At 41.0% G+C, this 22978-nt stretch overlaps 1 protein-coding gene across 2 annotated transcripts in view; it reads left to right on the forward strand.

Moving 5' to 3' along the window:
• TFAP2D (transcription factor AP-2 delta) overlaps positions 1-22978 on the forward strand; it is a 59445-nt gene that overhangs the window by 2666 nt on the left and 33801 nt on the right. For both annotated transcript variants that reach the window (XM_003986229.4, XM_045057636.1), the window contains 3 exons: positions 2980-3040; positions 13089-13254; positions 13413-13531. In XM_003986229.4, coding sequence (XP_003986278.1) covers positions 2980-3040; positions 13089-13254; positions 13413-13531 — 346 coding nt within the window. The remainder of the gene's footprint in view (positions 1-2979; positions 3041-13088; positions 13255-13412; positions 13532-22978) is intronic.

Below are 22978 nucleotides of genomic sequence, written 5' to 3' on the forward strand. Positions count from 1 at the left end.
CCGAATATACTAGATTGCTGTGGAAAGTAAAGAATCGCAAATGCAACTCTCAAAATTTTACCCCAAGGAAAAAAATCTGCACAACGCCGTTTACCAGGTTGTGGACTTGAGCCTAATTCTCTCTAAGGAGCCCTCCCCCCACCCCCAACCACCACCCAGTTGGGTAATTCACAAACTTTATTTTTCTCACCAGGTTATTAACTTTTACATAAGATGCAACTCCTTAAAAAGAAAGAAATGAAGAAATAAAGGAAAAGAGAGAAGGGAAAAAAGGGGGGGGAGGAAAGGAGAAACAGGAGGGAAGAGAGAAAGAGGAAAAAAGAGAGAGGAAAGAAGGACCGAAGGGAGGAAGAGAGGGAGGGAGGGAGGGAGGGAGGGAGAAATACAGATACTGTGGAGGCCATCAATCAGATGTATCTGTCTCCTACTCTCTTCCTCAATGTATTTTTGCACATTCTTTGCCAACAATAGAATTTATAATTTTGCAGACATATGCCCCCAGCCATATTTCAAGCAAATAAACCCACAAATATCTAAAAAAGAACTTAGAAGACATGAATTTGTATCTTCTTTTGGCTGAAAGAGGAGCCGTAGATGAGTCCCTACTTTTTCAGTCTGCACAAAGGGGGCCAGCTTCTCCACAGCCTCCACAACGAAAGGGTAGATACGGGAAGAGCACAAGTTGGAGACATAAGAGATCCCTTGTTGCGCACAGAAAATCTTTTCCCTTCATTTACCTCTGACCAAGGGATTATTTTGAAATTAAAGTGAAAGCCCTTACAGTCCCAACAAAGAACCATAGGTGCAAGATCGGCACACGAGAAAAGAGATTTGGCTCCATAAACCTTGACTTTCTCCACTTGTATACACAAAATAATTTTATACACTCAGAACATTTTTACATTTTTCACAAGGATCCCCTTATGTCTCGAGGGGAAAACAAATCTGCCATTCAATGCTTAGCTCAACTAAAACCTATTTACTCCTTTTAATAGCCGCGTCTGCTGCTGATTTTTTTGTATCTGTACAAATTTTTTTTCTGTGCTAGGCACAAAGCCGGGCATTTTTCAAAAGAGGGGATTAGAACATTTGCAAGCACCAGACAAAGAGCGAATCCCGTGCAAAAGAACACCGTAGTTTATCCAATTTTCGACTTAGTGCCATTCAACTGGTCATTTATGCAATGTCATCCGACCAAACAACATGTTTTACTTATGAGGGGGAAAAGTTTGTTAAGTGTAGAGACCAAGATTCGTTTCTTCTAAGGAAATAAACATCTTAACAGTGTGCCAGAGAATGGGAGAGAAAGCGGTTCACTCCCTTGGAGAGCTTCAAGGCCCGTTACCTTCTACATTTCAGATATTTCGAGACCTTTTTTTAAGTCTATATCTTTTTTATATTCTCGGTTCCCTCTTTTCAGTTTATTGCTCATACTGAGGGATATACTCCAAGATACTAAAAGAATTTGAGGAGTATGATACATGACATATTTATGTATCTATGTCTATAGACACATCTATATATGTATATATCATTGTTATGTATGTAGATACATGCCATATATATATATATATATATATATATATATATATATATATATATGAAGCAAGTTGTAAATCTGGCAAGTTATTTTCTTCCACTCCTCCTGGACGTAGTTGGCAGAATGAAAAAGAAAGAGAAAAAAAGTAATAGCTACTTTTAAAAAGAGAAATAGGGAGGGGATGTGTGGGAGAAACCCGTCTCTCTCCTTTTATTTCTTCCTTTTTAAAACATTCATCAGCATATGCCTCATTTCAAATGCAACAAATGTAAATATACTTTTCCCTGCACAGAATTTTAAGTGAAAGTCCAATGGTTTGGAGGGCGGTCTAAGTCTGCCTAACAGATGCAAACAGTCTTGTGGCTTCAGTTCCATCTTTGAGTCCCCTAAAAAGATTTGCTATGGCCAACAAAGGAAACTGTCACACCTTTTCCCATCACTGCTTTAATTTATGCTCAGTCTCCAAGTTTTTTTTTTTCATATTGATTTGATAATCACTTTAAGGCAGAACATTTAAAATAAGAAAGAGCTCGTGAGTAGGTTGAAAAGGGGGGTCTTACAGGCCTGCCTCAATATGGTGAAAATGGGGAAGCGAAAGGGAGCCAGGGCTGTAAAGGTTGTTTTGTAAAGTGGGTTTTTATTATGCACCGACTCTCTCCGCATTTACTTAACTCTTCACGGGCTGTTGGGTAGGTTAACACCCTTCAAGGCCTCTTTCATGTCCAATACCTCGTTTGTTTGTAAAGGAAAATGAGCCTTTAACACATTTCAACTCAGGAGAAAAAAGACAGAGAGAGAAATTTTTTATTTTTCTTAATAAAAAATCAGCAAACCCTTTCCTTCTTCCCAGCTCAAATGATCCCTCAATCCATTAGGAGCCTGAAGACCTACAGTGAGTGAACCTGAAGGTGTTTCCTCTCTAAGGCATATTTTGGGTAGGATACTCCTACTCTGTGGTAAAGCAGAACCAACATCAGATATCTTGAAGCCTGCACTTGAAATGGCTCTTCTGAGCTCCCAAGAAACCCACAGTGCCAGACTTGACACTTTCAGAGTAATTTGCTCCACGCAGAAAGTGCCGTGGAAACTGTCTGTATATATGCTATGTGCCTTGATGGGGACTCAAAGGGCTTCTCATTCCCTTATGCCAAGATGAAAGGCACTCAGGTGCTTTGAAGTGCAATATTGTATGGTGCTGCAAAATGCATACCTTAAGATTTATACAACTTTTAGATTGTGGTTTTTCTGGCACTTTTTTCCCCCTTGAAATCACGTGTGCTGCCAAACTTGCTCCAGCTCAATGGTTGCTTTTAAATGTCTACTACAGGGTTATTGGGATATGGGGGTTCAAGGAATGGGGCAGATTGAAAGACTTAACTCATGTGTTCACACCTATTAGTATCTATTTGAGTGCTTTTATTTCTTTTTCTTTTATTAAGGGCTCCGTGGAAGCCCAGTGTGGGCTTGTTCTCAATGGTCAAGGTGGAGTGATAAGAAGAGGTAAGTGACATGTTAAAATGAAACATTCTTCTCTCATCTGATACTTTGTTTTGAAGATCTGGTGGTGCTTGTAACCATCAGACACTTGTCTGATGATTAAGAAAACAATTACTCTTGGTCAATTACTTTTGTCCAACACAGGCATAGTCCCTTTCTCCATTGAGGCTTGGATCTAGCCTCTTCCCAAAAGACCTACAAAAGAAGAGATTTGCTGTTTCTCATGGAACAATGACAGAATCAAAGTTAGAAGGGGGAAAAAAGAAAAAAAAATAAAGGGAAAAAATCCTTGTCACACCTCCTTTCCCCATCACCACATCCTCAAGCAGAATTTCTGGTCTCTTTTAGCCCCAAATGTGCCAGCCACCGCCTGGGTGATTGAGGTGATGGTGTTAGCTTGAGGCTTTGAAGGATACTGTGAAAGGCTAGATTCGTTGAGGCTTCAGGGAAGGCTAATGAAACACCAATATTGTAGCTGCCCTTATTTTTCTAAGTGTCCAGAACATTTCTTTCTTTAAGGGAGGTGGGAGGAGGAGGTGGTGTTAACTGTACCGGATAAAGCTTTCTTGTTCCCATCTGTTGAGGAAAACATCTGAATCCAGAGTTACCCATGGAATCGGAAGGTGGGGGGGGGGGGGGAAGGCCAGAGTTGAGAGCTGTTGATTTTGGCTCAGACACTGAAGGGGGCTGCATCTCAGATGTTCCATTCTGACAAAAGGTTTTGAACTATGGCATTTTAAGGGCCTCAAGGCAGTGCAGATTTTGCTGGCCTCCCCACTTAACTGTACCCAGAGCCTCTGAAGCTCATTTTCCCAGCAAGCTGAGTAACCCGAGGAGCACACAAGGCAAGGGGACCAGCTGTTATCCCAACTTCATACGAATTAATAAGATGTGGCCTATTCACCAGGACTAATTCCAGCTCCAGGGTCGCAGTTGTCTTTAGTAACTGAACTGCTAAAGACTGAGTCACTTCTGATGGCACCAAATAAACGTCCTTCAGTCCCTGTCCATCTCTTTCAAAGCTTGTTGAAAGATTCCAGTGCTTTTCCAAAGAAAGCAATGGATTCTTTCATGTTTAAACGGCAGGCTTTAGAACCCAATGTCCAATGTGAAATTCCATTTAAATTGAGGAAGAAAGATTGCTTTTTTTTTTTTTTGGAACTTGACGCTTGTCATAGTGGGTACTTGGAACTTCCATTAAATGCAAAATAGCCATTCAACTCTGTTGTTTCACCCCATAGAGGTTTTTCAAAAAATTACTAGTGTTGCTCGATGAGGAGTTCTTAAAATGAGCAATATTATGCTTATCAGCCAGGCTAATATTCAGCCATATTGAAGTGACATGAAATAGGCCCAGACTAGAGAAAATTGAAATGAAATACACATACTGTTGAAGGGAGGGATTAAAAATGCACGATGAAAGAGGGGTCAGGTGAGGTGTGCTGATCTGGGTCTGTTGGGGCGGTCACACTAAAGGTGAGGCTGAACACTGAGGGCGCATGGAGATGTCGGTGGTGCTGAAGGACAGCGCCACTAATTAGCGCCCAGAGCCGGCTCCTCCCAGAGTCCGGCTGGCGCTACTGCGGTCGACGCGTTCAGTTCCGCACTTGTTCCAAGATCACCTTCTCAAATGCCTGGAAATTGCATCAGATCTTACAATAGCTGCCAGAGGGTGGGAATTATTTGAGATCGAGGGCGGGAGCTGGAAGGGAGGTGGCTGTGTAATTAGTTGAATTTTTGGAGAGAGATTTAAGGGACACCTCCGCAGCATGCCCCAAAGAAAGGTCAACGCTCTTGGGTAACTATAAAATGAGAACTGCGGTCCGGTCCTATTACAGGCACATAAATGGTCTTCCTTAGGTGATGTTTTATTGTTGTTGTAGAATTTGGTGTCACTCCGTATCACCTGAAAATCAGGTGGAGCCTGCTATTTTAAATCAAATATTGATCTTTTAGGAGAATAGCATGGCTTCAAAGAGGAAGGGGAGTTAACTTGGGGTTTCTGTCTGTATTGTGTGACTAAACCCTAGTCCTCCCTCCCTCAACCCCTGCGAAGGAATTCAGAATTTAGCTGCTGAGTTTATTCCATTTCCACACGTTTAAGAGAAAAAAAGCCAGTTAAATTGGTTGAGCCCAGGAGACCAAGTGTGTGTCTGTGTGCGTGTGTTACTCTGAAACAATCAATGTTCATGACAATTTACAAATGGATAGCAAGGAAGTTTTGCCTAAAGGTTGTGTACATCGTGCTGGATCCCACACAGCCCTAAATCTCAGGACTCCCCATTTTTGAAGAAAAGTTAAGGAAGCCCCTTCTCTCTGTTGTCATGGTAGTGCATTGGATTCTTAATATAAACAACTCAAGTCACCTTTGTTCATCTAAAATCAGGAGGACACTAAGTCAAGCACTCTGCCGTATTCTGTAATGGTTTTGTTTAGATAGGAATGCCTGTTTCTCTTTTAATCCATACTTTCGAGGTGACTCTCCACAGGAAACATGATTTCTTGAAAAGCACAACTTTTTGCCATTTTTCCTCCCCTGCTAAGTTCTCTGATAAACTTACATTTCTGACAATTTCCAGAATTTACTGTGGGAGGAACAAAACAGATTTCATTTCCAAAGACTCCTAAGTGTTCTTCTAGAAGAAAGATCCCTAAGTGCCCCACATGAGTTCACCAGGGAGAGATTGTCCTGGTTTGCTGTGTGTGTGTGTGTGTGTGTGTGTGTGTGTGTGTGTGTGTGTTGGAGGACGGAAGAGCACTCAGTTCTTTAAATTTGGCCACTTCTATTAGCAAAGAACAAAATACCATTTCTCTGACTCACTTCAGTAAGTGGTAGTTACATTGTTTTTGCCTATAATGAAGGCCGGATAGCCAAAGAAAGCCCGGAAGAGGGGCACCAACGAGGTAATTACCACCTAGATAAAATATTTGCCACCGCCTCGGAGGTGCCGCTCCCGCACGCTCACTCTCGCTTAATGGTGTGCGCGATTTTGCCCGCAGCTCCGCTACTCCAACCATCAGAACCAATAATCTTTACTTTACCCTGTGCTTGAGTATCGATAGCTTCTCTCGCCTCCGGCTTGGGCTTTGATATGTTAATATTTCTGAGTAGCAAATTCTGCAGAGATCATATTAATGTTGTACGTACAGAGTGGGGCTTTGCCTTCGTTGAATATTCAGATACTGGGTTTCAAAAGGCATCTTGAAGAAATGAGGCTTCTATTTACAGGAGTCGTCTGTGTTTTTAATCATTAAAAAGAAAGGAAAGCCCACTCTTCTTTTCCCCAAGAATCTTCTGAGGCTCCCTCATGGCCCCCTCCCCTTTGTCAGGTGCTGGTCCCTTTCATTTCTTGCTCTGAGAATTTAATAGTAGGAGAACAATGTTGATGATGACGACGACTATGATGATGATGCTAATAATGAGTGGATACAGAGTGGAATCGAGGGGTTAGGGGTTCAATTGGGTAGGGGGCTATGGCCTTGAGAAGAGGATGGAGGGGAGATGAGAAGACCCAGCTTTCCCATATTTGGGTGGAAAGTGACATTTTGGCCCTGGTCTTTTTTGAGAAATCAGGATGGCAAACTCAAAAAAAAAAAAAAAAAAAAAAAAAAGGAAGAAAGAAAAAAATGAAAAAAAGTGAAGAGGGGGAAGCGCCCTTGTTTCGCTTTGTGATCACTCTGCCTTGCAGCCCCAGGCTAATTTCAGACGCTTAAATACCGCCATAGCCTCTGGGCCACGCGGAGAGGGAGCGGACCAGGCCACGGGCAGGCAGGAGCGCTTTCTGGATTGCCCGTGGCTACACAAAATACAAACTACTTTGAATCAAAACATTTTTGGGGAATTAATATGATCTGAACTCTGCACGTTTTAAGAGAGCTGGAGTTTGTCAGATCGCTTAGAGGTGACTGGCACGCCAAGGAGGAGGCAGTTACGCTGTGGTACAAACATTGTCAGATCTGATTTAATTTTTTTAAAAATGCTTCTGTAAAATGGAGTTTAGCATCAATCACCCAGCCTGCCAATAATGGGGTAGATGAACCTGCCTGCTGTCCCCTTCTACAGACCCCTGCCCCCCCACCACCTGGCTGCCCACAGTCTGCCTGGGCCAAGAGGATGAGCTGCTTCTGCTCCTTCAGTTTTGTGAGAGCCCTGAGCTTTGGAACTCGACTTTGGAAGAGCCAAAGTCTCTTTCAGCAGCTCCCAGAACTCGTTAAGATTGGAGTGGGGTGGAAAGCCTTGTTTCTCTTTTGTCAGAACCCCCAGAATCTCTCTTTATGAGAATCTCCCAAACTCATCTCTACAGCTCATCCATTTTGAAAATAGAGCCAGAAACACACCTGGAGCCTTGCCTGCGTCTTTCGTCCCCAAATACAGACGCTGGAGAGTCGAAATCCAGTCTCCTTTATATGAAGTCTAAAACTCATATAGTAAAGGGTCTATAGGCATGGTTTCTTGGAAATCTTTTTTTGCTGGCAAGGGGAGATCTTTTTCCATAGCCTACTGTCTTCTCTCTAATTTCTTTATTGCTTTGAAAATCACCAAAAGCCAGAGCACTCCCTGCATTGGGAAATGGGGATTAATTCTCTCTCTCTCTCTCTCTCTCTCTCTCTCTCTCTCTCTCTCTCTCTCTCACACACACACACACACACACACACACACTCACACAGCCACATTAAACCAGTAGGTCTCCCCGCTCAGACATCCCTTTCTTTTGTTCTGCCTCGAATCTGCACGGGAAGAAACGCTTTTAAACCTGGTAATCCATTTATACCTGTAAGGGTATATCCTTCCCTGAAATAGGGCAGTTAGCAGCTGATGCCTCATCTGAGGCCTATTTGATTGCAATTAAACCACTATCCCTTTGCCGTTTGATTACAATTAATATCTGCTGTGGGAGGAGAGGAGCGAGGAGGGTATTACACCAGGGATTTGGGATTGAGAAGGGAGAGGGGCTAGAGAGGAAGCAGCCGAGAATGATCCTACCCCACCCAGCTTCCACGCGCACCTCGCAGAAATGCACCCGCAGAACAAACAGGGACAGGAAACTCCTATAATCGCTTACACATTTTTAATGTGTCAGAAAAAACGAGCGATCACTGGAGATGAAGAAGGGGAGAAAAAAAATCCCTGCCGTTTGTATTTCTTTCATTTGAATTGTAAACATCTGTTTGGCTGTAAGGCGAACAGAACATTTATTTTGCTCTCAAGATTTGGTCTAATTATGTCAACACCGAAGCGGCAGGGAGTGGGGCGGCGCTGCGGCTTTGGAGAGGCTGAGCGCAGGGGCCCCGCGCCCAGAAGCCAGCCAGGAAGTATTGATCGCACCTGGAGAGCGCACAGGGCCTCTAGCCATCAGCAGCTCTGTTCTTAGAGAGGAAGGCACCCAGAGGGGGCGCGTGGCTTAGAAACAGCTTTGGGGGCGCCAGGAGAGCCACAGTTCCTTGGAGACTGCCGAGCCTGTTTCCTCTGCCCTAATTGCCTTGGATGAGAAGGGAAAAAGCGCATTCAGACCTCAGCCTTTCTCTCGGATAGCCCGGCAAAAGGTGGGTGGGGGTCTTGTTGCGCTGCACAGGTAGCGCCCTGAGACGCGGTAGTTGTTTGACACAGTGGTGGAGTTGGGTGGGCTTTACTTAGGTTGCGGAGCACATGTGCATCCATTTCCTGTTGTACCTCCTGACGAGCTGGGGAAATAAGTTGAGCAGGTGTGAACATCCCCATTTTTCAGATGGACAGATCAAGGCCCAGAGTTGTTACTCATCTAAGGTTGCATGGGTCGCTAGTTGGCCAACCTCTTACTTGCAGCCCCGTACTTTTTTCACTCCCCCCACGCGGTGCTTGCACACACAGGGCCAGAGGTCTGCAGGCATACCAGGAATGGCGCAGCCCAACCCCGTTTTTCTTCTTGCCTCATGGGATCTAACAAGGTCTGGCAGCCGAAGAATCTGTGTCTGTGTGTCTCATGCCTGGTTTTGTCCCCAGCACAGTAATTCTTTGGCTGACTTCCCTGTAGCTGTGGCAAAGTTATCCCTTTTATGATAGTCATGTTCTAGACAAGTGACCTTAAATAGATAGTCCCTGATTTCTTATGCTGTTTCTATAGCTACAGATCTGAGTTTGAGCATCACTGGAAATAGGAAGCCCCATCTCCAAATTTCAATTTTAAAAATAGTGCCCTCCATGGAAGTATTGCTTCTGTGCACTATGAATGGAAAAGAGATGTACTCTAGAGAAGTTCTGCATGAATACCTTGGTTGTGGCACCAGAGACACCTCTAACTGGAGTGCTGGATCTAGAATGAATGTTACATCATTTCAGTAAGAGCTGACATGCAACACAGGCACCATGAGGAACTTCAACTGGTAATACTGGGGATGAATACTGTAAATGGCTTGGTATGGTTGACTCTCATGTCTTTCCTCTGAAATCTCATCATTGCTATCTGTAGTCTGGATCTCCAGAATGAAACCCCACCTCCTTGGTTCTTCATTCTAAATGCAAACATCTGTTATGTTGACCTATCACCCTTTTCTTCCTCCCCCCTCCCCAAATAAACCACTGGGAAGATAGCAGGTTCCCCATGCTGCTGTAAACTCTACAAGTTGCCAAATCTTTAGCCAGGACGAGAGAGTTCCCCAAGGCTGCAGCAATGCCAACTATCAAAGCAACAGAAATTCCCTTTAAAGATGCTGTGACATAAAAAATAAAAGACTCTAGAGTTGATGGCTAATCCTGAATACAAAATAAATCCTCCAGGCAGTTTGTGTGTGCATAAAGAATACTCTTAATATGCAGGCTGTGTAACTTACCTAATAAATGCTTATTTGAGCATAAGCCAGAAGCCCAACCTGGGCTGGATGCAGGAGAGAAAGACCCAGAGCCCAGGAAGATAGCACTTGGCCACATAGCAGATCTAGTGACTTCTCTGGGAGCAGCTGGCTTTCAGTGCATGGGGTTCATTTTGCTAAAAGGGGGTGATTTTCCAAGTGGAGAAAGCCTGATTTAACTTTAAAAAAAAAAAAAAAAACAATCTTTTAGAGTCTTCTCCATCTCCCTAAAATAGGTTTCTAACCCACTGTAGACTAGTAAAGATAGGAAAGGTCTAAAATTTTGTCCTTCTTTTCCCTTGACCGGCTGGGAAAGTAACACATGCACAAACACTCTTCTCTCATAATTGACTTGAGACCTATTGGGTGAGATTCCTTGTGTCCTCAGTTGTGTATTGGCTATTTTACAAGAGGAGGGGGTTTATGTAAGAATGTACATTTACTTATGATTCTATGACCATGGGTGGAGGCCTATTTTTGGGAAAGAGCTCTGTGAATTTTGAATGTAGATATTATTTCTTAATATTTTTTGCTTTGGATGACCTCATAATGGCCTAAATTCTTAACTTTTGGGGATCCTGATTCTCACAGTATGATGCTAAAAGCCAGCTTCATTGATATCCTGTTCATCTCAACATTTGAGAAGTCACTTAAGAGTTTGTTTGTAAAATGCATTTTGCATCTATAGGTATAAAAGGAGAGAGCATCAATGAAAGGATGATGGTAGTTTTGGGACCCCAAATCTGGGGATAATGATGATGACGATGATTAGTTTTAAAAATTCTCTATGACAGGGGCAGCTGGCTGGCTCAGTCAGCAGAGCAATCAACTCTTTATCTCAGGGTTATGAGTTCGAGCCCTGAGTTGGGTGTAGAGACTACTTAAAAATGAAATATTTAAAAAATAAATAAAATAAAATTCTCTATGACAATGCAAAGTGGGGAAGCACAGGTGAGTTTGTGTTTCGAGCTCCTGAGACAAACATTTGCATGATTTCCAATATGTTGACCACAAGGTTAATGCCAGGAAAAGGACTTTGTGTGTATATATGTATGTATGCATTTTGAGAGAGAGAGAGAGCATGCTATGGGGAGGGGCAGAGAGAGAGAGAGAGAGAGAGAGAGAGAGAGACAGAGACAGAGACAGAGAGGGAGAGAAAGAATCCCAAGCAGGTTCCGAGCTATCAGAGTGGAGCCCGACATGGGGCTCAATGTCACAACCATGAGATCCTGACCTGAGCAGAAATCAAGAGTTGGACGCTTAATTGACTGAGTCACCCAGGTGCCTCCAGGAAAAGGATTTCAATTTGACAGTTAAGACTGTGACCTCTCAGATTTCAAACTAAGGACCAGCTTCCAGGCACTAGCATTGGAAATTTAGCCAAGCATACAGGACTCATTTCCCAGTCTGGAGAGGTCTGGCTACTTTAATATTCTCAATATCCTGTATTCTGTTTGAGGGGTCATTAAGAATGATCACCAGCCTCAGAATGCTTAAGGAGAAAGACATTGATCCCAGTACTCTCAGGGGAAGCTTGGATGACAATAAGACAACCTGGAAGAATTCCAGGTAGTACAAGGGTAGAAACACTTTAAGAGTAGGGTAAAGTTAACTTGTTCTCTGCACCCAGGTCCAGGACCCCTTTGCCTTTTTAAACACCCTCCCAGGTTCCTTAGCCACTGTGCTCAGAGAACACACCCAAATCTGAATGCCAGAGACTCTAGCAACACAGCATTTCACCTGAGCAGCTTAGTAAAGGAGGTGAGGACCTATGTAGGAGGCAAGTGGTGAGTCCTGGACCAGGTCTTCTCAAACCTTAACATGCACGTTAACCACCTGGGGATCTTGTTAAAATGCAGATTCTGACTCAGAAGGTCTGGAGTTGGGCCTGAGAGTGTGCATTTCTAACAAGCCCCTAGGAGATGCCAGTGCTGCCAGTTGAGGAACATCCTTCAAGTAGAAAGATTTTGGATAACACTCCCCTGCCTGTTTGTCTTCTTCCACCTACTTCTTCCTCTTTTCTCTCACTGAACTTGACTTTTGGGGAGATGAGTCTTAAGATCTCCCATAGCTGAAGAAATCAAATGTATGCTCAGGAAAGCAAACCTTGAATTTGAATTTGCCAGTGAACCTTAAAAACTATGTCCTCAGATTGCTCAAAGCACAAGGAGGCAGCCTTGGACCCCAAGGCTATTTAGCACAGTGTTAGTAATATGGATATTAGGTCAGGATTTTTGCAGTAAGGAAGGATTGGGCAGAGGGAAACTCTCCTCAGTGATGACCAGCTTGGGTCTTCAAGTCTACTTCAGGTACCTGGGGTTGGGGAATGTACTCTGGTGTCCTGGAGGAGAGCAAAGTTCAAGGATCTTTCTGGAGCTTGGAGACAAAGTCTTCTGCCCCGGGAGGCCCAGCATGGCAAGATTGCTTTGGTGATTTTGCCATTAGCAGTTATCTTTGCTTTGTTCTCTAATAGTAATAATGATAACAACAACCAAAACAATATTATTGGCCACCAACATTTAATGTGACTGTTACTATGTTCTAACTCTTGCACTGTATTTGACTGTGTGTGCCAATCCTGACAGCTGACATATGGTAGAGAGCTGTGACCTATCATCCCCCGACATGAGTTGAAAGTTTATGACAATAGGAAAATTATTTTTGGTGGTACCTGGGAACTGAGTGACTCAAGTACCTATAGTTGGCAGGTGGATGAGGGAAAAGAGAAGGAAGTTTTCAAATAATTCAGAAAAGAGCTTTCAAACTTTTGTCTATATAACAAGTCACAAAATATATCCATCCATTGTATGTATGTGCACATCTATGCACACACATACACAGAGCCATGGAAAAACAATACATACCCTCTGTGGGGTTCACTGATGGATTTGGGTTTTTTTTTATTAATTGAAGTGTTTCTTGGTGTGTATGATGTCAACATTAGCACTGGTGGGCCAGTCAACACTCTATAGAAAGCTGGTTTTTGTTAAAATTAAAAAAATAGTGCCCCCACAAACATGTACTGTATGATATTTGAAAGATGAAGCCTTGTTATTTGAAAGGACATCTTCAGAGCAGCTTTCTGAGATGATCCTGATGGTGTATGTATGGGAGCAATTGTTGCCATGTATTCCCAAATCCCAAGTAGTGGCTTGATATTAACTGTCTTTCAATGATCTCCTCTCACTGTCACTAATATGTGATATACTTCCCCCCCCCCCCCAAGGTGGCACCTGTGTGGTCAACCCCACAGACTTGTTTTGCTCTGTCCCTGGCCGTTTGTCCCTTCTCAGTTCAACTTCCAAATACAAGGTGACCATTGCTGAGGTGAAGAGGCGCCTCTCACCACCCGAATGCCTCAATGCTTCACTGTTGGGAGGCATTTTGAGAAGGTAAGACATTGTTTTCTGGCTGTACTGATACCATATTCCTCAACCCTCAGTCCGTAGACCTCCTATCTCATGTTGAATTCCCCATCTGGTCAAATTGCCTCATCATTTCCCTCAGAATGTGAACTTTTGAAACTTAGTTTTTATTTGTTTCTGGACAGAGCAAAATCCAAGAATGGGGGTCGCTGCCTGAGAGAGAAACTGGATAGGCTTGGCCTGAATTTACCAGCAGGAAGACGGAAAGCAGCCAATGTTACCCTCCTTACTTCCTTAGTTGAAGGTATGATTTTTCAGCTCTGCAAAGTAATGATGGGAAGTTAGCAATCCTCTGGAACTCAGGTTTGTTAGATTATGCTGTTTCATTTTTTGTCTATAGTATTAAGCAAGACAGTTAACAGTTACAGGTGAATTTCCCAATTAATCATGACATACATGATTAAATTAGACAACATAAGGCTTAAGTAATTCATAAAATGTTGTTTAATTTACTGATCTTGGCAAAAATACAGAAGACAATGCAAGATTTAAGTATTTCACTGGTACTTCCTAAGTAACAGCAACAAAAAAACTGGCTGTGCTATCGTCATTTTTATTATTGTTTATTTTAGAGCTCAGATAAATCTGGCTTACCTCATTATAATTCAGTGCAACATGATCTACAGGATAAATAGTAATCCTTTATAGAGGGTTCACAGGAGTTGAGACATGATACCAAGCCTGAGAGCATATTGTATTAATCCTAGTAGCCATCTCTTAAAGTACAGTGAAGTTCCATGGCTTTATGGTGGATAAAATGAGTTACAGAAGGGTTAAGGCTAACCAATGGTATAGACACAGAAGTAAAAATATATTCCCAGAAGTTATTGTTTTCCAATTTACCTTTTCCTTTTTGTTTCTTCTGTGAGGACAAAATTACATATTCTTATTCAAACTTCTTTTAAGAAGAGGTATTACTAGGGACTTATTTTTAACTTTGTGGGAGAGCTTTTGAATGTCAAATGCTATTGTCTTAAATATGAACAAAGAGGCCTTGTTACCAAGACTCACCTGAACATACCTGTGACACTTTTCTTGCACTTGTTACTTTCTTCTTTATAAGGCACTGTAGGAAGTGAAAAGTAAGGGAAACACAAAAACAAACATTTTGCCTCTTTCCAGATTATCATTTTATACCATTTACCATACAATTTTGTGAAGCAGTATGTTCTAGACATTTGTTTTAGCAAAATTGCTTCGCTAATTTTGCTACTAATAGTTACCTTTGCTTTGTTCCCTAATTGTGATAATGATAACAACAACAATATTATTGGTCACCAACATTTAGTAAGTGTTACTGTTACTATGTTCTGTGTTTTGTGATGTGTTTGCTTGTGTGTGCTGTTACTGAGAACTGACATATCATAGAGGAGGTTGACCTGTCATCTACACATATGGGTTGAGGGTACTGGGAAAAGGACAAAGTAGAAAAAAAATGACTAATGGGTTGATTCTAAAGGGAGACAGATTGCTGCTCAATTTAAGTAAGAAGATAATTGTAATTATAGCTATTTAGTAATAGAACAAAACATTTGTTCAGAATATAATGAAGTGGATTCAAGAATCCTATGAGTGTGGGCACCTGGGTGGCTCAGTCAGGCACCCAACTTCGGCTCAGGTCATGATCTCCTGGTTCATGAGTTCAAGCCCCATGTTGGGCTCTGTGCTGACGGAGCCTAGAGCCTGCTTCGGATTCTGTGTCTCCCTCTCTCTCTCTCCCTCCCAGCTCACACTCTGTCTCTCTGTCTCTCTCTCTCAAAAATAAATAAACATTAAAAATTTTTTTTTTAAGAATCATATGGGTGGTAGGACTTGATTAGTTCTTAAACTCAATTCTGCAGGAGAATCAACTCAGGAGGTTTATTAAAAAATGCCTGGGCCCCTTCCCTAAACCAATTGGAACTCAGTCTCTGGGGATATGATCTAGGTACGTATATATTTTTTAAACATCCCCAGTGATTCTGATGTATAATGAGGCTTAAGGGATCATTGGTCTAAATGTTTGTTTAGATTCTTTCCACTTCTTTGAAGGACTGACTATGAATGCTCATGAAATTTATAACTGGTGTGAAAATTAAAGGCCCTATGAAAGACCTTTTCCCATGGTGTCTGTGAATATACTGGCTAATTTGAACTGAAGAGCCATACATAAAAGGGTATATTCACAATTTTTCTTACTGATTTTTGTGGTGGCCAACCACTGAAGTATCCTCTGTGGGAATCGTCAATGGTACTAACAGAAGGATTGCAGGTTAAATATGTGAACTCCTAGGATGATCTTTGTGGTTTTGCCATCTACTCTTTCAACATACTGTCCTACCATAGGAGTATCTAACTGTGTTCTATTCATTTGGTTTGTGTTCATGGAGGAGTCACATCAGCCTTGGCTGATGAAACATAAGATTTTATTCTTTCCAGGTACTTTAATTGGCTGCTTTTGAAATCCCCCAAATCTTTGTGCTGTAGAGAAATAAATCTTTTATTGTTGAATTCCAGGCACTGTGATGGAACTGAGGAAAAGGTATTTAGAGGCAAAGGGACGTTTTATATCCCTCAACCCCTCACATATTATAACCCACAAACTACATATGCACACTTGCCCTTTCTCTCTCTTTCTTTCACACACACACACACACACATACACACACACACACACACACACATTAGAAGTTTCATTACCATGTGTTCTCTGATTTTTATTCTACTTCCTATTTTTGTGTTCTTTTTAAATGCTGATTATAGACCTACTGAATTTACTTCAGGACTCATGCTGGATCATGAGTCATGACCCACAGTTTAAAAAAATTACAAGTTAGGGGCGCCTGGTGGCTCAGTCAGTTGCATGCCCAACTCTTGATTTTTACTCAGGTCATGACCTCAGGGTTGTAGGATTGAGCCCTGCATCAGGCTTCACAGTGAGCATGGAGCCTGTTTAAGATTCTCTCTCCCTCTCCCACTGCCCCTCCCTGGCTCATGCATGCTCTCTCTCTTTTTATCTCTCTCTCTCTCTTTCTCAAAATAAATAAATAAACATTTAAAAATAAGTAAGGAAATTTTAAAAAGTACAAGTTGCCTTAGGATATGAAGAGGACCTAATAGTTGAAGAACAAGGACATGCCAATCTAAATTAAAATAGGCTTCCTTTTATTCCTGAGCTGACAGGCAGAGCAGCAGTTTCATTGTTGAGGACTCTACTGTATATTTTATTCCCACATTTTAGTTGGGTTGGTGATGACAGTTGATGACTCTTTCCAGCCAACAAGATGCCATTTTCTACATTAGGCTCAGAGTGTTGGGAATCCTATAGATGATGCTATAGGATACAAAATAATAGTGCCTCAATTCTGATTTATCAAGCTCCTGGAAGATTTACATAGTGAATGCTTCTCTTCAGTACATTTGGGACCTTGATTATTTTTGAGCTAACATGGGTCTGATTCAGTTCTTTCAGGTTTGTTTTGATTTTCGTTTTAAGTGGTAAATTAAAACTTCACCATATCTACAATTGGTGTTGGTAAGACTTTGAATTGACCATGTCTTTGGGTGATACTTTACTCCTTCCATCAAACATTTTTTGCAAGCACCAGCAACATTTCAGATTAGTCATCAAAAATGGTCCATCAGCTTTCCTATAAATCTCTAGTCTTGTGGGGAGGAATAGTATTTTTCTTACCATTTTTATTGATATCTCCCCTTTATCTTCCAGATTTTCTACAATAACCCACAGTATATTTGAAAAACAATACCTAGTAATTTAGTTTCTCTTAAGTGGCTTATTTTTTCAAGTTTTTATTTTAATTCCAGATAGTTAACATACAGTGCAATATCAGATTCAGGTATACAACATAGTGATCAACACTTCCATACAATACTTGGCACTTATCATGACAAATGCACTCTTTAATACCCTTCAGCTATTTTACCCATCCCCCCCAACCCCTCATCTCTAGTAACCATCAGTTTGTTTTCTATAGTTAAGAATCTGTTTCTTGGTTTTTCTCTCTCCTTTTCTCCCTTTGCTCATTTGTTTTGTTTCCTAAATTCCACATAGGAGTGAAATCATATGGTATTTGTTTTTCTCTGACTGACTTATTTCCCTTAGCATTGTACTCTCTAGCTTCTTCCATGTCATTGTAAATGGGAAGATTTTCATTCTTTTTTATGGCTGAATAATATTTCATTATATATATATAATATGTATATATATATATATACACACACACACACATACATACATACCACATCTTTTTTATCTACTCATCAATTGAAGGACGCTTGGACTGTTTCCATATCTTGGCTATTGTAAATAAGACTGCTATAAACATAGGGATGCATATATCCTTTTGAATTATGGTAAATACCTAGTATCATGATTGTTGGATCATAGGGCAGTTCTGTTTTTAGAGTAACCTCCATACTGTTTTCCCCAGTAGCTCTACCAGTTTACATTCCCACTAACACTGCATGAGTGTTCCTTTTTCTCTACATTCCAATACTTGTTGTTTCTTAAATTGTTGATTTTAGCCATTTTGACAGGTGTGAGGTGATATATCATTGTACTTTTGATTTGCATTTTCCTGATGCTAAATAAAGAACATTTTTTCATGTATCTGTTAGTCATCTGAATGTCTTTAGAAAAATGTCTATTCAGATCCTCTGCCCATTTTTTAATTGGATTATTTCTTTTTTGGGTGTTGAGTTTTATAAGTTCTTTATGTATTTTGTATACTGACAATTTATTGGATATATCATTTGCAAATATCTTTTCCCATTCTGTAGGCTGCCTTTTAGTATACTTGATTGTTTCTTTTGCTGTGCAAAAGCTTTTTATTTTGAAATATCTTAAATGTCTCTTAAGACTGTTGATTGAGACTCTTATATAGTTATTTCTCAAATATCCTGATGGTTCAATATATTATTGGCATTCAATAACACACCCTTAAGCACAAGTGAGATAATATTTAACTGGCTTTATTCCTCATAGGCCAGATTTAGTAATAAATCTCACGAAGGTCAACTTTCCATCATGTTATAGTACTTTTATCTGCCCTTTTCCGGGGATAGATTTGAATATAGCCTTGCCATTGTTTCTATTTTGATAGAAATTCAAAAAAAAAAAAAAAGTAGCGTATGGAAACCCTCGTAGGCATTCCATGTAGAGATGATATAACCTTTGTAAAGGTCCAATCAGTGAAGAGCAAGGTGCCTTATAACGGGGATTGAAATCAGCAAATGAACATTTGTTTTTCAAAAACTACCCCTGTCACTGACATAATGGTAGTTTCGTCAGGATATTCCAAGTTTCCATGCTTGTCCTGGGCTTTCAATCATTCTGTTTGTATTTGTTTTATAATAATTTCCCCCTGTATTTCTTTTAAATTGAGTCACTCAATTAATAGTGCCTTCCTAACATTGTTCTCAAATCAACATATTAAAGTCATTATTTTAGGGATTATTTTAGGAATTTAAAGGAGAGGGCTATTTAATACAAATTTGTAATATATTTGTATAATTCACAACATTTCTGTTACAAATATCATTGCAACTAGTAACCAATGAGATGAAGAACTTGAGACTGATATCTTTTCACCTCACAAAACTGTTTGAAAAGTGAACATTTTGGTAGGGCAGATGTTGAGTGGGGGTTTTTTTGGTCCATATAACAGATATATCTGGCCTAGAGTGAGATATGAATTTTTGAATCCAGAGACCCCAGAATGTAATAGCAGATCATATCCCACTTTTATCCACATGTCTTCATCTAATAAGTTTTAGATATATAACTAGTGGTTGATAGATTCCTTGTACCCCACTTTATCATAAACTTGATATTCTATTCCCTTTAATTGTCTCACCTTGGTATCTATGACATCAGAGAGATGTTACTCTCTGGAAAATATAGTGGATTAGGGTTGTTTAACCCAATACCCTGATCTTCTTGAGGAGATCCTAGGATAATCCCAGACTCTTCTATAGTGGAAATAATTCTATCTCTGGAGATTCAGAGAATTTGGCCAATATTATTATTCTCATTCTAATACTCTTACTATATATTTATTATTTATGAATCAGCAGCTTCTGTTAGTAGCCTCCTCTGTATTTTATTCCAGAACAATCTTTGCAGAGTTGGTAGTTGCTAAACATGAGGAGTCAATGATCTAGTTGTTCCCGCCCATTGCTCCCTCCTCACTTGAGGTTTTCCAAGATGGCCAAGGTTACAGAGTGTTGCTGGAGGGTAGTTTTGTTCCCTGGGGTAGGGTGCTTTCCTGGGACAGTTCTGCTGAATTTGCAAAAGTTGGTATAACATTCTCAGGCAACACCAGGAGTTCTGGAAGCACAGTTTGAGTCCTTAAACATAAATACCTTGGCTTGTAGTTTGCTGTGACAGGGAGTCAAATTCTGTGTGTGTGTGTGTGTGTGTGTGTGTGTGTGTGTGTGTGTGTTTGCATTTAAAAACAGTGGAGCAGAGAAGGATGTGAATATACATCAGGAAAAGAAAGGGGACTATTTACAAATGTTATATATTATCTCCATTGAGTTTTCAAGTTTGAATCCTTTGTCACTGTTGTTTCCTTCTTTAGTTTTAAACACTGTAAACTTCCAGACCTTGCCCTGCACTTCTTACTTCATGTGAACAGTTGTCCCACTTGCAAAATGTATTCTCTCTTGCGCTAGTACCACCTCCCCCGCCCCCCAGTAATGTCGCCTTTGAAATTTTGTCAGACTTTGAGCTGGTTACTGAACCTGACTCAGCTTCATTTTCTTTTTCTTTTTAAAATTTTTTTAATGTTTATTATTTTTGAGAGAGAGCGACAGAGAACAAGCAGGGAAGGGGCAGAGAGAGAGGGAGACATAGAATCGGAAGCAGGCTCCAGGCTCTGAGCTGTCAGCACAGAGCCCGATGTGGGGCTTGAACTCACAGACTGTGAGATCATGACCTGAGCCGTAGTCGGCCACCCAACCAACTGAGCCACCCAGGTGCCTTCATTTTCTTTTTTTTTAAGTGTATCTTTTTTTATTTTTGAGAAAGAGAGAGAGACAGAGCATAGGAGGGGCAAGAGAGAGAGGGAGAGAGATAATCCCATGCAGGCTCTGCAGTGTCAGCACAGAGCCCGATATGGGGCTCAAACTCATGAACCGTGAGATCATGACTTGGGCCAGAATCAGGAGTTGGGACAGGTGTCCCTTAGCTTCATTTTCTTAATTTATAAATAAAGATAATAATACTTATAATGGTTGAGAGAATGCTAGCTGTTACAGCAGTTAATACCTAAATTTTCAGTGGCTTCACATGATAGAAGCTATTTCTCACTGTAGTCTGATGTGGGTGTTCCTCACCAGGGGTCTTTTCTCACAGTTTCATTCACGGGCCCAGAGTCCTTCCCTCTGTAGCTATGCCCTTCTGTAGGTCCTAGGAGTCCTATTCATTCAGCTCACCATGAGGAGAGACAGGATGGAAAAGTAAGCAGCTTCTTCTCTCCGTGGCCAGGGAGTGACCCACGTTACTACTGTTCACATTCTAAGAACTACAGCCACACTCAATTCCAGAGGTGGGTGTGGGGTATACTGGAAAATGTAGTCTCTAGCTGGGCAGAGTCTTCTCAGCAGCAATGCTATAATATATAAAGAAAGGACAAGGTCCCTCACTCATCTCTGCCGCATCTGTCTTGTATGTCTTTTGTTGGATTAAATAGACTCGCATAGCCTAGAACTGATTTGGTGATGAACTCTTTCCTATAGAGAGGTATAGTGAGTGAGTTTAGGTATATCAAGTTTTCTTGATGTGTTTAGTCAATGGCTTTTTATTTTAGGAAGAAGTATTGTTCACTGCTTGAGGCTTATAAGATTCAAACACCAAATCCTTTTGCAAAGTATTAGTGATAATATATGCACAGGGCATGCTTAGTATTAGTTGCTCTTCTCATGGAATTTAGGACAAAACTGATATCCTCATTGCCTTCACACGGTACCCCAGTGGGTTTCTGTGGAAATGTGGAGCTTAAGGCCAGCCTTTGGGGACTCACGGCATGATTATCAGTCTGAAAGGACCTTCATCCCCAAATAACTCCTCTGCTGGCCATTCCACACCTCACATTCCCACTTTAGTCCCTCCTTCAGGATAAAGGTTTCCAGCTTTCTTCTAAAACTATATGTGATATAAAAAGGATAATAAATTGCCCCTTTGTAATAATAGCTCTAATTGGTGCTCACTTTGGTCAGACAGTCACATGGAACAGTGCAATCACTAGGAGACCCTGGTGTTCCCTTTTGCACACAAACTCTCTGGCTTTGACAATGTCTTGGGCACAGTTTTTGCGTTTCAGAACTGACAGTGGAAATGAGCTAAAAAAGTAAATGCTAGGAGAGCCTATGTTACTCATTTTAAGCTCTGTCTTGGAAAAGTTGTTGTTGTTGTTGTTGTTGTTGTTGTTGTTTTCTCAGACTAATAAGTATCATCTTAACTGTAAATTTCTTATTCTAAATTATGGAAGAGTTTCTGAGAGACTCTGCTTTGATAACTGGTAATTAGATATTGTGTCTGAGAACTAGCACTTACCAGAATTTCAATAGTTGATCTCAGTGACCCAGAGATTGTAGCATACAATGTTATGGACAAGTAGACCCCATCTTAGGGGATATGCTTTTAAATTATTTGCTTACTAATGCTTCCTAATATTACTTCCCTGATCTGCAGTTTATGATTGCATTCACCTTCAGGGAAAAAAGTTGTTTTTCATGTAGGGGCAGAGGAAATAAGCTACTGTCCATATGCCTTTGTGTCTGCCTATGTGCTTGGAGTGGCCTTAAATTACTGGTTTTACTCATTGCAAAAAGCAAGTGTATCCAAGCCTTTTTGGCTCAGTCCTGCCCTTGTCCACTTTGGGCTCACTTAAAAACTCATGTCTCGGGGCGCCTGGGTGGCTCAGTCGGTTAAGTGTCCGACTTCGGCTCAGGTCATGATCTCACAGTCCGTGAGTTTGAGCCCCACGTCGGGCTCTGTGCTGACACCTCAGAGCCTGGAGCCTGCTTCAGATTCTGTGTCTCCCTCTCTCTGACCCTCCTCCATTCATGCTCTGTCTCTCTGTGTCTGTCTCTCTGTGTCTCAAAAATAAATAAACATTAAAAAAAAATTAAAAAAAAAACTCATGTCTCTGCATGACTTCCCTGGTGATTTGATTTTCTTCTTTCCATTATTCTCTCTTCCAACATATATGCCTGGACTAATGTGCTTTTCAAACACTCAGTTTTTGCTTTATTTCTGTTTAACAAAATTCGTAGGTATTTAAATAAAATTACAGATGGTAGTTATTCCTTTTTAAAATTTTTTAATGTTTATTTTTGAGAGAGCAAGAGCATGAGCAGGGTAGGGGCAGAGAGAGAGGAAGACACAGAATCTGAAGTAGGCTCCAGGCTCCGAGCTGTCAGCACAGACTCTGATGCAGGGCTTGAACCCACAAGCTGTGAGATCATGACCTGAGCCGAAGTCAGGCACTTAACTGACTGAGCCACCCAGGCACCCCTGGATGGTAGTTATTCCTATCAATGTCTACATCCTACAGAATACCAATGGCAGTTTTCATATTGCCTGTGTTTTAATTTACAACAAATATTTGAGTTTAGAATTAAGTCTCTCTGAGAACAGAGTCAGAGAGTAATTTTACTTTAGAAGTAATATAATTAAAAAAATTTT

The sequence above is a fragment of the Felis catus genome, chromosome B2 (assembly GCF_018350175.1).
Source record: "Felis catus isolate Fca126 chromosome B2, F.catus_Fca126_mat1.0, whole genome shotgun sequence".
Lineage (NCBI taxonomy): Eukaryota > Metazoa > Chordata > Mammalia > Carnivora > Felidae > Felis > Felis catus.